Source organism: Budorcas taxicolor, chromosome 8 (genome assembly GCF_023091745.1).
Source record: "Budorcas taxicolor isolate Tak-1 chromosome 8, Takin1.1, whole genome shotgun sequence".
Classification (NCBI taxonomy): Eukaryota; Metazoa; Chordata; class Mammalia; order Artiodactyla; family Bovidae; genus Budorcas; species Budorcas taxicolor.
The window spans coordinates 84,175,846-84,188,694 of record NC_068917.1 but is presented as its reverse complement, the minus strand read 5'-3'; the positions used below and the strand labels follow the sequence as shown (position 1 = coordinate 84,188,694).

The 12,849-nt window shown below is 45.0% G+C and overlaps 1 protein-coding gene across 1 annotated transcript in view; it reads right to left on the bottom strand.

Annotated features, from left to right (window-relative positions):
• AOPEP (aminopeptidase O (putative)) overlaps positions 1–12,849 on the bottom strand; it is a 415,716-nt gene that overhangs the window by 104,612 nt on the left and 298,255 nt on the right. The window contains exons 10-11 of the mRNA XM_052644727.1: positions 11,920–11,963; positions 3,935–3,995 (exon numbers count right to left, since the gene is read on the bottom strand). Of these exons, the coding sequence (XP_052500687.1) occupies positions 3,935–3,995; positions 11,920–11,963 (105 nt within the window). The remainder of the gene's footprint in view (positions 1–3,934; positions 3,996–11,919; positions 11,964–12,849) is intronic.

The following is a 12,849-nucleotide window of genomic DNA, read 5'->3' as shown; positions in this document are numbered from 1 at the left end:
GTAAATAAAATTATAAATTTAATAAGTATATATATAAGGATATCAGGAAATGTGGGCAGGAAATCAAAGAAAAGGAGGGGTCAGAGAGTTCTATGACAACTAAAATAAAGAAGTACAGAAGAAGGGCTGGAGGGAGAAAAGTTATTTCTATTATATTTGATATAAATGTTTTTAAAAAGATTGGAATATGTACATATGTTCTAGTGGGTGGGAGGAGACCTTTGGGCAGACATGAAAAGAAATCAAAATCTATTTATAGAATTGTCAAATTAGCAGAATGGGCAACTTTCTTAGAAGTACTGTATACTATTCCAACAGTTGGGAGTGTCTGATAAATTAAATTATGGTACCACTTTTTAGAAATTTATGCAGCTGTTAAAAATTACTGCTGTTGAATTATTTCAAGGGATATGGGAAATTGCTTAAGATGTATTTTCAAATGAAAACTTTTAAGTTTAGCTAATAAAAGTCCAATGTTTTTAAGAAAGGATATGCACTTACATAATGTATAGCACAGAAAATGTATAGAAGGACACATACCAGGCATATATTATCTCTTCAGAGTAAGATTGAAAGGGGCAAGGGCTTTTATGTTTTTTTACTTTGGTTTTGCTTGAACTTGCTTCAGAGAACGTATTATTTTTATTTTTGAAAAGAGAGACCAAAAAAAACAACTAAAAGGGTTTCTGTCAAAAAATTAACTCCGGGGACTTCCCTGTTGGGCCAGTAGTTAAGATGCTACACTTCAACGGTAGGTGGTTCAGTCCCTGGTCAGGGAACTAAGATCCCACATGCCACATGGTGCAATAAAAAATAATTGAAAAAAAAAAAGAGAAGAAAAAAAAGAGAAAACAAATAATTGAAATCAACAAATGACTTAAAGAATTATCTCTGGGCCATTTTAATTTTCTTATTACAAACTTTTTTCTATTTCAGTATGTAATATTTTATAATCAGAAAAACATCATAAAGGAAATAATCTGTAATATCCATGGTAAAATCAATTTTAAGTCTGTTAGCAAAGCCATAGGTTAGGGTTGGGTGTTTCTTCAAACAGATTTGTATCTAATTTCCTTTACTTTTGGGGGGCTCACACTTACTTTTATAGCTGCTGAAGCTATTTCCACACATTAAAAAAATGATTTCCATTCAATGTGGCCAAAATGGAAAATGGAGGCCAACCCCAAGGCAAACATTTCTTAGAGAAGACAAAAAGCCTCTATAACCTGTGGAATGAAAACTTCACCAGTAGAATGTGACTCTTTTGTCATGAATGACTTCAGTTGCTGGTAGAAATTTTTAATGAGAACAAAGAGCATTGGAATGATTTCAATGCTCTGGTTGTCATTCCAGGCCAAACACACCAGTAACTTTATATTATAATGATAGGGACAAAGAACAAGGTGTCCCATTCACTGTGAGGCTCCTGCAACGAGAGGGCGCAGAGTCTCACTGAAGTGGAAACGAGAGGGAACCCTCAAGGAGCGCGGAAAGGGCTGTGAGCAGGTAAATCACCATTAGCCACATAAATAATGGCAGAAAATGGGTGAAGAGATGAAAAGATGCCATCTGATCATTCACCAATGTAAAGATGTGCACTAAATCAGGGTCTTTTCTGTCTGATGCTGTTGTTTTTACTGAACAGTTAAGCACCCAAGGAAATACCAGTTGGGTCTTAAAGACAATTTATAGCCGGGTTGGCCTCATTGCACCTGGCTGTGTTTTGACAGCAGGTTTCGTCAGTTTACAGCGGAGATTCTTGTCTATGCTATAAGCTGTCACTAATGCAACTAGACCTTTGGAAAAAATGTACCGCTCAGAGGCAAATCTTTCCCTTCCACAGACCCCTCCCCCTTTTAATGAAAAGCAAAAGCCGGTGGCAAAGCCTCTGCTTCTTCAAGGGAAATTACAGAACCTCCTGGGAGTGAGCAGGTCAGCCCCAGTGCGATGGCGCAAGTCGGATGCGCCTGCTTCTGGGCACTCGATTAAGGACTCTTTCTTTTCTCTTCCCTTGGGGCTAACTGCTCAACACAGCTGCCTTGTTGTTCTGGGCCAGGAAATGCAGGATTTTGCTCTTTGAGCTCCCAACTTTTTCCAGCTTCCAGGCCCCCCTAAGAATGTCTGGGAGCCTTGCAACAGACCGGCCTGGGAACTCTAGGCAGCCGGCTTCAGTGGGGGGATACCCACCCCTCACCCTCTTCGAAAACAAGAAGAGCAGGGTGTGGCTATTTGGGATCAGACAAACCTTAACTTTGTTCCCCGGGATTTTTGTACTTAGCTAGTGGCCTGGTTTGGAAGCTGCCGTCTTAGAAATCACAGGAACTCATTATATGTAACATACACGAGTTGAAAGCACTGCCTCCCAGGACCAGGTGCGCCCTAACCACTCACTTTGTTCTGCGTGTTTAGGACACAGCATTTTATTCTTTTTGGCTCCCAGAAGGACTGGGCCAAACAAATAAGTTTTAACAGGTGACGCGCATTCCTGAACTGAAGGCAGTGCGTCCTTCCTTAGGAACGAGCTCCTGGTGGCTGGTGGCAGACCCTGCCCCATGTGTGGCAGAATAGGACAAAGACGAGAGGAGAGGGATGAAAAGGTAATGGAGAACAGCCCCTCCTGTTCCTTAATTTCATGGTTCACAGACATTCATTGACATTCAGACACTCCCAAGGGGAAGCTCATATAACCAGTCATGAAACCAGAAACGAGCAGGCTAACAGGGCTGCTTGCTTGCGCCCCAGGCAGACTTTCTCCCCACTGTGGGGTCCACTCCCAGACACTCAGGCCCACTGTGACGGGTCTGCAGCTGCTCTGGGGGTTGGAAGAGTTCCAGGCCCACCAGGTCCTTTGACCAGCCGCTTCCAGGCAGGGCCCAGGCTCTAGCTCGGGGGCGGCCCTTGAGGCTCTGGGAAGCACAAGACCGGGGAGAGGGCAGGGGGTAGGAGGCTTTAGGCCAGGTGATTGCCACGCAGTGAGGGCCGCCTGGGAATGTCTCCCTCAGAATCACTATGGGCTGAAAGGGGGAGCAGAGAAATAAACCTGAAGGAGAAGTAGGTCCTGGTCCCCAAGACAGAGAAATAAGTCTGAACGGCTCCTTCAGATGAGCAGAGCAGCTGGAAGCAGAGATGCAAAAGTAGAGGGGAAAGCCGAGGGCAGCTGCATGGGCCAATGAGGGGGAAACTACGGGTATGCCGGGTCAGAGGAGAGTGACAGGTAGGCCAGTTCACTCGTCCGGCTGCATCCACAGAGCAGAGCTTGAGACGCTGGCGGCGCTGGACCGCTGCCTGGTGATGCTGCCCACAGTGCATCACACTTTGGAGGACCTCACTGAACACTCAGTTCAGAGTAAACCAGAATGTCCACCTCTCGCACCACAGTCACTAGGGGCAGAGGCCCAAGGCACACTCCACCATGGCAGGCTGAACAGCGTGGGAGACATCATCTTCCTGACTTAGGGACACTGCAGCTCAGTGAGCTGGTTACTTTTACGTGCGTTTAGTCCCTCAGTCAGGTCTGACTCTTTGCAACCCCAAGGACTGTAGCCCACCAGGCCCCTCAGTCCACGGGGATTCTCCAGGCAAGAACACAGGAGTGAGTTGCCAGGCCCTCCTCCAGGGGTTCTTTCCAACCCAGGAATCAAACCCAGGTCTCTCGCATTGCAGGCAGGTTCTTTACTATCTGAGTCACCAGGGAAGTCTATGAATATTGGGATGGGTAGCCTATCCCTCCTCCAGGGATCTTCCAGACTCAGGAATTGAACTGGGGTCTCGTGCATTGCAGGTGGATTCTTTACCAACTGAGCTATCAGGGAAGCCTGCTTACTTGTATAAGGATATTGAAAAAAAAAAAAAAACAACACTGTCATGATTGATACACTAAGCGATAAGCCTTACTGTTCTCCAGAGTCTGGTGAGGCGGTTATCTGAAGCTCACCTGTGGAATTCCAGAACTCTCCAGCCAGTCTCGGAAAATGTTTCCAACAGACAGCTCCGGCCTTTAAAAATAAAACAACAACGAAAAAGAAAAGGATTAAAAAGTTACAGAGTGGACTTCCCTGGTGGCACAGTGGACAGAAATCCACCTGCCAAAGCAAGGGACATGGGTTCAATCCCTGGTCTGGGAAGATTCCACATGCTGCGGAGCCACTAAGCCCACACACCGCAACTGCTGAGCCTGTGCGCTGCAACAACTGAAGCCCGTGCTCCAAAACAAAGAGCAGTCCGTCTTCATCGCAAGTATAGAGAAAGCCTGAGCGCAGCACTGAAGACCCAGCACAGCCAAAAATAAATAAATCAATAAGTTTTTAAAAGTTACAGTGCACTTATTATTAATACACAGAATGGTTCTAACTATCAGGGCATTGTCCTTTCAGAGAAATCTGGAGAAAGTGCAGTGATGTCTCAGGTTAAAGTGAGGAGGGGGCACGGTCACATTCAGTAGAGCGTCTCTCTAGTCCACAGGAGTGCACATGATGAGATCTAAGAATCAAAGGGGCCCCACAGGAGGTCCTTGATGCCTTGAGAGGAAGTCTTCGTTGGGAGTGCCTATGCAGGGAGGAGAGGGCATGTTCATGGGACATGTCAGGCGTGACTGCTTCCTGGAGAGAGCTGGAGTAATGTGAAAACTGAACCTCACAGCACTGAGTGCATCAAAATGAAATGCCAACTTCACGGTGACGATGGATGACAGCAAGCAAAAATGATACAATTCATCGTCGGAACCCAAGGAGGCTCAGAGCCATGAAGCACACGCGGCTTCTGCTGCTTGTTTTCAAGCAGGTCTTCATTCCGCTTGATTTGAAATGTTATGATTGCTTGTTTGATCCAAAGTCAGCTGAAATCTTTTGGTCTCATGCCTGCTGATTTAAATACTCCTTTAAAGGTACAATATGTTTAGGGTCCACAAACTTTAGGTCATGTCTTCCTGTCTTATTGAAGTTTAAGCAATTCCTCCCTGGCTTCGAGATAACTCCTGCTCATGTCCAACCTCTCCAGCCACAAAGGCCTTCCTGGAATCCTTTTCCAGGCTGCGTACATCACACTCACACGGGCCTTGTCTTCTGTAACATAGCATTCTGTCACAGTCTGAGACTGCAATTTATTTTGTTACTTGACTTGTAAACGTCCCCTCACTAGATCAAAGCTCTCTGAGACCAGGGTCGGTGTCTGTTTTACTCACTTCTCTTAACCCTGCATTATCCCCAGAGATACTTTTTATTTGAATGAATCAAAACACATTTCATCGTTGACTCAATAAAAATTATTCCTTTTTAAGTTAATAATCACCTTGCCCAGTAAGATATTCCCAAGTCATTACGGTCTGTATCTTTTAAAATTTTATGTATCATATACTCCATTACACGTATGAAATATTCCCTCCTCCCTCCCTTTGGAATTGTAAAGAGGTTGTGGAAAGATACAGTGCTGTCTGCATCAGTACAGATGCTGAAGGCCAAGTGCTCCCCTCACACCTGTACCATTCTGCTGTAGGCTGGACGTAGTGAGGAGGGAGGGAAAAGTGGGCCTAGGTGGCTTAGGGAAGACAGGGTTGACTGATCTTGTTCTTCCTTTTCTTCTTCACTGAGAAGCAAGTCACTAGTGTGTCTTGGTTTTCCCTTGTTGTTCAGTTGCCAAATTGTGTCTGACCCTTTGAAACCCCATGAACTGCAGCATGCCAGGCTTCCCTGTCCTTCACTATCTCCCAGAGTTTGCTCAAACTCATGTCCATTGAGTCAGTGATGTCATCCAACCATCTCATCCTCTGTCACTTCTTTCTCCTCTTGATCGCAATCTTTCCCAGCATCAGGGTCTTTTCAGATCAGGGGGCAATTGGAGCTTCAACTTCAGCATCAGTCCTTCCAATGAATATTCAGGGTTGATTTCCTTTAGGATTGACTGGTTTGATCTCCTTGCTGTCCAAGGGACTCTCAAGAGGCTTCTCCAACACCACAGTTTGAAAGCATCAATTCTTCGGCACTCAACTTTCTTTATGGTCCAGCTTTCACATCTGTACATGACTACTGGAAAAGCCATAGCCTTGACTAGATGGACCTTTGTTGACAAAGCAATGGCTCTGCTTTTTAGTACATTGTCTAGGTTTGTCATAGCTCTTCGTCTAAGGAGCAAGCGTCTTTTAATTTCATAACTGCGGTCACCATCCTCATTGATTTTGGAGCCCAAGAAAATGAAATCTGACACATTTCCCATCCATTTGCCATGAAGTGATAGGACCTGGGGAGGTCTTCCTTACCCAGGGCGAAAGCAAAGGTGGTTGAAGGGGGCAACTGTTGCTATTTCAACAAAGAGAAAATACACAGAGGGGAGAAAAACTAGTTTGGATTCATTTTCGAGATGATGCTCATCTGTGGGATGACCAGACAGGGAAGAGGCCAGAAGTGAATAAGGGGAAGGTGACCACCCTCCTAGGCTGTCTGTCCAGTTCCCAGGTCAGTGACATTACTGGCTGTGCCTTGTATGAAAGGCCAGGAGCCACCATTCCTGGGCTCTTCCCCACTGTTTCTTTGTCGTCATCTCAGTGCCCATGGCCAAGTCTCATCTGTAGGCTGTGAGAGTATGGAAGTGTGTGTTCATGTGCATGCATGCACACGTGCCCTCAGATGCCTGTGTGTGTGGGTGTGTGCACACATGTGCACACGTGAGCACACTTGGAGTGGGGGTGGGATACCCAGAAGAGATGGGATGATCTCTCAGCACACTAAGGTGATTATACTTCTTGGATTTGATTTATTTGTTTGGCCATAGAAAGAGGCTCTGGAAATGCCCTCACCTGGCATAACTGATATGCCAGGAGGAGGAAAGTGGTGTGAAAGGGCCACTTAGAGAAGCGCCCAAGGGGACTTGAGGTTGTTTTACTTTCTAGTGACATGTGCCAGGCTGGAAAGACAGATTTGGTAACTTCTATTGAGGATGATGTTCAGAAGAAGGTTTGTTCTTGTTTGGAACATATGAAAACAGTTTCCACCTGGTCTGGCACCCAGGGGGCAGTTCATCTGATGTGTAGAGCTCCTGGCTGGGGCTTGAGCAGCTATGGAGGCCCTGCTGGCGCTCTCAACTGTTTGACCCAATTTAGAAGCAAAGGTCTGTTTTTATCCTCGTCTATCCTTCATTGGTGCTTCTCTCTAAGTAGCCCATTCATCTTCTTCCTTTCCAGCCAAGGAGGGACAAAAGGTCTGGTTACCCATCCTTCAAGAGATACCCGGAAAGGCGGCAGCACTCGGAACTGAGCTGCACTATGTTGTAGATTCTAGGAAAATGGGCATTCTTAAACCTGCCACAACTTAAAATGAAGAATTTAGAAAGGATTTAGAAGACAGCAGTAGTGATGATCAAAGGGGTAAGCACATTAGCTCCACAAGGGAGGTCAAGGGAACTGGGATTAAATATCCTGAAGAAGAGAAGTCTGGGAGTGACTACAGGGCCATTTTCAAGTGGTTTTACAAAAGATGGTGAACAGCTGTTGTGCATCCCCATGGAGGAGTGAGTAAGAGGACAGGGACATAAATTTCCTTTGGAGACTTTTAGCTGAAAGACACTTCTTTAGGGCTGGCACAGTCAGGGGATGGCGTGGCGGAGGGCAGGGCCTGGGGAGTTGGGTCCTGGAGTGTTACTGACTGAGGACCACACCTTCACCAGCAAAGACGGAGAACAGGCTAAAGCTTATCTATGTGGCAAACATGCAGTGGATGCCTATCAGGTATAGGGGTCTGACAGGGTTCTGTACAAGACTAATACTATTATCCCCATGTTAGAGATGAGCAAATAGAGGTCCAAGAGGCTAAGGGACTTGCTCAGGGCCTCCTAGATGGTGCTCAAAGTGCTGGGACTCAACGTTCTGTTGTCTGGCTGCAAAGCTCTCACTTTTCTTCCTGTGTGGAATTCAGGCTTCACAATATATTGTTCATGATTTACGGTGCAGACAAGCCTGCAAGAGGAGAAGGCCTGTGCTGGCTTCCGCCAGTGCTGACTTCTTGCTCATATCTCTCCTGCTGAAGGTGACCTGGCTGCTGCTGTGGCTGCTCTGTTTGTCTGCCCCCAATTACAGTTCAGAAGAGATAGGGGGACCCTTGGGAGGGGCAGGAGTGTGAGGACAGGAGAGTTCATTGTTCGGCTGCATCCAGGAGCAAAAGACACTCTCCTGTGAATGAAGAGAACCTGTGTTTCCAGATCACTTACCCCTGGAAAGGTTCAAAACACCTTATAACCATTATCACTTCATTCCTCATAATATCCTCATGAAGTGGGTGTCAACTGTCGTGTGGCTTTTTAGCAGATGGAGAAACTGCAGCATAAGAAAACTGTTCAAAGTCAGCCCAGGCTAAAGGAAAGAGCTTGAGAAAAGACCTAGGTTTCTAGACTCCCGGTCTCAGTGCAGACAACAAACTGCCCACTTACAGATTTCTTATGTGTAATAAGATGCTAAATTCTGAGAGGAAGATCAAAGCATTAACTCCATCCACGAAAAATAAATGTAAACATTACAGAAGTAGTAGAAGTAGCCTTACCTCCCAAGGAAATTATGGGAGATGGTCTGAAAATGCTGAATTTTCAGGAATCAAAGGGGCTCTATGTTTTATTTTTAAAAATGTACATAATTTTTCCTGTTTTGATCATAATTATTGAGATGATAGTACAGATGAAGTTTCAGTTCTGGACTTGGATATGTAGCAATGGTAAAGCTGAAAGCTGACTTTTTCAAATCAAGACACTCAGAGAGTCAAGGCCAATGGTGAGTTTTTCCCCTCTGAGATCATGGAGCTTAAATAATCACAACAGACAAGCAGAAGCATTTCCACTTCTCTGGGACCCAGGACTTACAGGAAATTACTCTTCTGCATGTCTGCTCACTATGGAAATTGATTTTATACAGACAGCTAAAAGTACACAGACCCACGCCTGCACGCCCTCCGTCTCTGTACTGGGAGCGGTGCTTCTGCCTCATTACTGAGGCCTCCTGGGTATCCGAAATAGCTGGCTGTCTCACCCTCTGGCCAGAGACCTCCCATGCTGTACACTTGTGTCCTGAAAGGCAGCTCTGAGTTTTAGGAGTGGGTCTCCAGACCCTGTGAGCTCTGAACGTAGTCACATGTAGTTAACGCCACAAGGGAGGGAATGGGCTGGCCATGCTGCATGATGCTGGTTAGAAAAATAAGTTGTGTTTAAGGTCAGGAAAGTGACCAGTACTACTTCTTAATATTATAGTACACAGAAACAAGACCTAGGTGTGTGTGAAAGAGCATTGTATGTCCTGTGTGTACTACATTGCTCGGTCAGTTGACTTCTGGGGGTGGAATGACAAGGATAGGGTGCTGACTATTAGCCATATCTGCCGCTTGTGCCTATCAACTCAGTGCTGATCAGGAGAAAGGTCTTTATCACTCTTGGCTCTGTCTTCGGCCGCTTGAGATTCTAAAGATCACCTTCTATCTGCGCGCCAACAGGAAAGCACAAGGCCCGTGCGTCGGGAACAGAAAGAAGGTGCAGAGAACACGGGCAGCACAGTTCTTGATGGACTCAGGCTTTGGGGGCTTCCACGTTCACGGTCTGAAGCGGAAAATGTTCTTGTTCTGAAATGCAACTTACATTCTGTATGGGTTTTTAAATGTCAGTAATTTATGTTTTCGAGTTCCCTTCCTATGTGGGGATACAAACAGTGTATGCCTCAACGCTTTATACATGGTTACTTCTTTTCTTGATCAGAGCAAGTCATCTGTGCTTGGGTAGATAATGAATATTGCTGAGGTTACATTTACAAACAAGCACTCCCTAACTTCAAGGGGGAGGAAGAGTACTGAATTAAAACAAACACATGAATATGGGCACACAGACATAATAACTGAGCAAAGAAAGAACTGGCAGCTGTTGATATTGCTGAACCATCAGGTGGGGAAGGCACACTGGATAAGCACTCCTAGCTTCTTCTTCTCTCGGTCTCATCAGCATCTGGACAGAAACCACTCGCTGAAGATGTCTAAAACATGGTTTCTCATCTCCTCTCTTCCACCTTCAAACACTCAACCTTCCCTCCCTTTGTCCCATACTGATTCCTGAGACCAAACACCTGCTGCCTGGATCACCAAGACTTCTATACTCAGCGTGTAACCAAGCGGCAGACAGAGAAAGGTCAGATCACGCAAGACTCCTCCTTTCAGCTCAGCCAATCAACCAACTTAACTGCGGCACTCCTGGAGGTATTCTGTTCAAAGCCTGCTGCCACCATCCACCCATGGTCCCAGCTCTGGATCTTGAGTGAACTGCTGTTTCTGTCTCTGGTTGGTCTCCTGATATCTAGTTCTCTCCATCCCATCTATCTCCCATGCTGTCCCCCACCCACCTTGCTGATGGTACTCCCCTACCTGAAGCCTTCAGTAGACCTCTGGCTTGAAGGCTTGAGCATAGGACTGCTGAGCCCTATCTCCGTGCTGAAGTTCACCAAAGAACTCCCTACCCTGAGTCTTGACCTGTTTCGTGTACATTTTTAGTAGCTGACTAGGAGCTCCCTGAAGGCTAAGCATAGAATTAATTTTTTATTTTAGTGTCCAGCCTAAAACCTGGTGAGGTACTCAATAGAGAATGTTAAAATTAATTGAAGCAAGAGAATAAGAGGAAGGCAGTATGACACAGGCGGGCTGGCCCTAGGACCTTAACTGGCTGGTCTAACCTGAAAAATTTTGTCTTGTTCAGCACAGCTCACATGCCTAACAGATGTGTCTGAGGATCAGCTTGCGATGGAGTCAAAGATTAGAGGCTCCACGGGTAGGCGTGGGGCCTTCAGAGAGCTGGATAAAATTGGTACAACGTGCTGCATAGGTAAAAGGATGAACAGTCTGCTTTAAAAGCTGGATTAGATTCTGAGATTAGCTGGCGGGAAAGACAATGTTTGAGTTTCAAAATATATTCTAGTATACTTGCTGAAATACATTCATTGTAGCAATGAAGTCTCAACTCTTAAGGAAAATTTTTTTAAAAAGCTTAAGTCTGCTAGTCAAAATGTGATCCTAACTGGGCAAGGCATCCTCTCGAAGGGTGAAGGTTGGTGGTCAGTGGGTACCGTTCAATGGAGATGCTGCTCTTAACATCCACAGTCACAACAAAAGTTACTTTGTGGGGTCATAAAAAATATTCACAATGATAAAATCTAGGTGGGCTTGGGGGAGCCCAAGGTGGTCTTGGAGCTAGAGGGCTTGGGCCATCCAAATGAACTCCATAACATTATTAGGAAGGGGATGTAAAGAAAGACCTCCAAAATGAAAAATGCACCTTGTTACCTCCATGAAAATTGCTCTATTTGTGCCCTGAGAAGTTCTCCTGAAAGAATGTATAGTCATTACTCAGAAACAGACCTGGGTAACAGCCTAAGGAGGTAATATACCATTTCTATTAATTTTCCTTTTCCTTTTTCTGTATTAGGTCCTAAGGAAATTGCTCCATTCTATTAGAGGACCTGAAAGGTTATTTCAGGGCAAGTATAGAAGAAAAGAAAAATTCTTGCAAGTAACCTGTTGTTCTTGACCTTAGCAATAATGGACATATCCGATGTGATTTTTACACGAAGCAAACCTTGCATGTTCACTTTAAAAATAAAAGGTTGGCAAATCTGAAACATTTCAGACATTCCAAAACAAGTCACCCTAACTTTTAGAACTTGTCTCTCCTCCATTCTTTTTCATGGCAGCTGAGGCCACAGAGTGTCTCCAGCTGTTCGTGCTGGCTCCTAGAATCCACACTCCCAATATTTCTAGGTCCAGTTGATCATCCCAGGACTCCTGCTGGCTGGGCTAGGTCCCTCCTCTATGAACAGAGGAAGATTAAACTTCTAGGCTGCAATTTGCCAAACAATGGCAGAATCATTTTTAACATTCAAAATAAAACTGGGCCCTTAATTCCTAAATTGGTCCTCACCTTTTTTCTTCTGGGATGTTCTCCAAGAGCATTTGAAGGAAATCCTGGAAGAAGAAAAAAGCAAATCATAAAAGATGTCTATCAATAAATAACCCTGCCTGGAGTCATGCCGGAGACTGAGCATTCCCAGCTGCTGACAGCTCACCTGCTAGGGAAGGTAGGCTGACACTGAAATATTAGGCTACACACTCAGTTTATTAATTTACCAGGGCATCAGTCCAATCAGTTATAGAGATTTATTTTTGTAAAAACCACAAACAAATTGAAAAAAAGTAATGTTTGTTATTCTGACCTAACCCAACAGTTTATTTCATTCCATGTTTAACTATTTTCAAAAGGCTAGCCATAGCACCCGGCACTGTCCCTCTAACTTAACCGTGTTCTCCTCTTCATCAGCTTTCCCTAGAGATCCTGCTGTGGGTTTGTTGCTCAGTCATCTCTGACTCTTTTGCACCCCCGTGGACTGTAGCCCGCTAGGCTCCTCTATCCATGGGATTCTCCAGGCAAGAATACTGGAGTGGGTTGTATTTCCTTTTCTAGGGGATCTTCCCAATCCAGGGATTGAACCCATGCCTCCTGTGTCTCCTGCACTAGTAGGCAGGTTCTTTACCACTGAGCCACCAGAGGTCCTGTTATATACTGAATAATCGCAACTCTGAGAGGCTAGTAACTAATGGCTTTTTTGCATTGCTCTATGGATAATAAAGATAAAAACCAAGACAATTAATACCCCACTGGAGGAACAAAGATGTCACAATCCCAAAAATAGCTCACGGGCTCCTGCCTCCATCTGCAGCCTCTTCTGGTGCCACGGCACAAGTCCTTGATTGTTTGATATTTAAGATGTTTTAAGAATAGATTTTTTTTTTTTTAAGTCTTAGGGCATGACTTACACACATACCTATTTTACCCTTTACTATGGAAAATGGA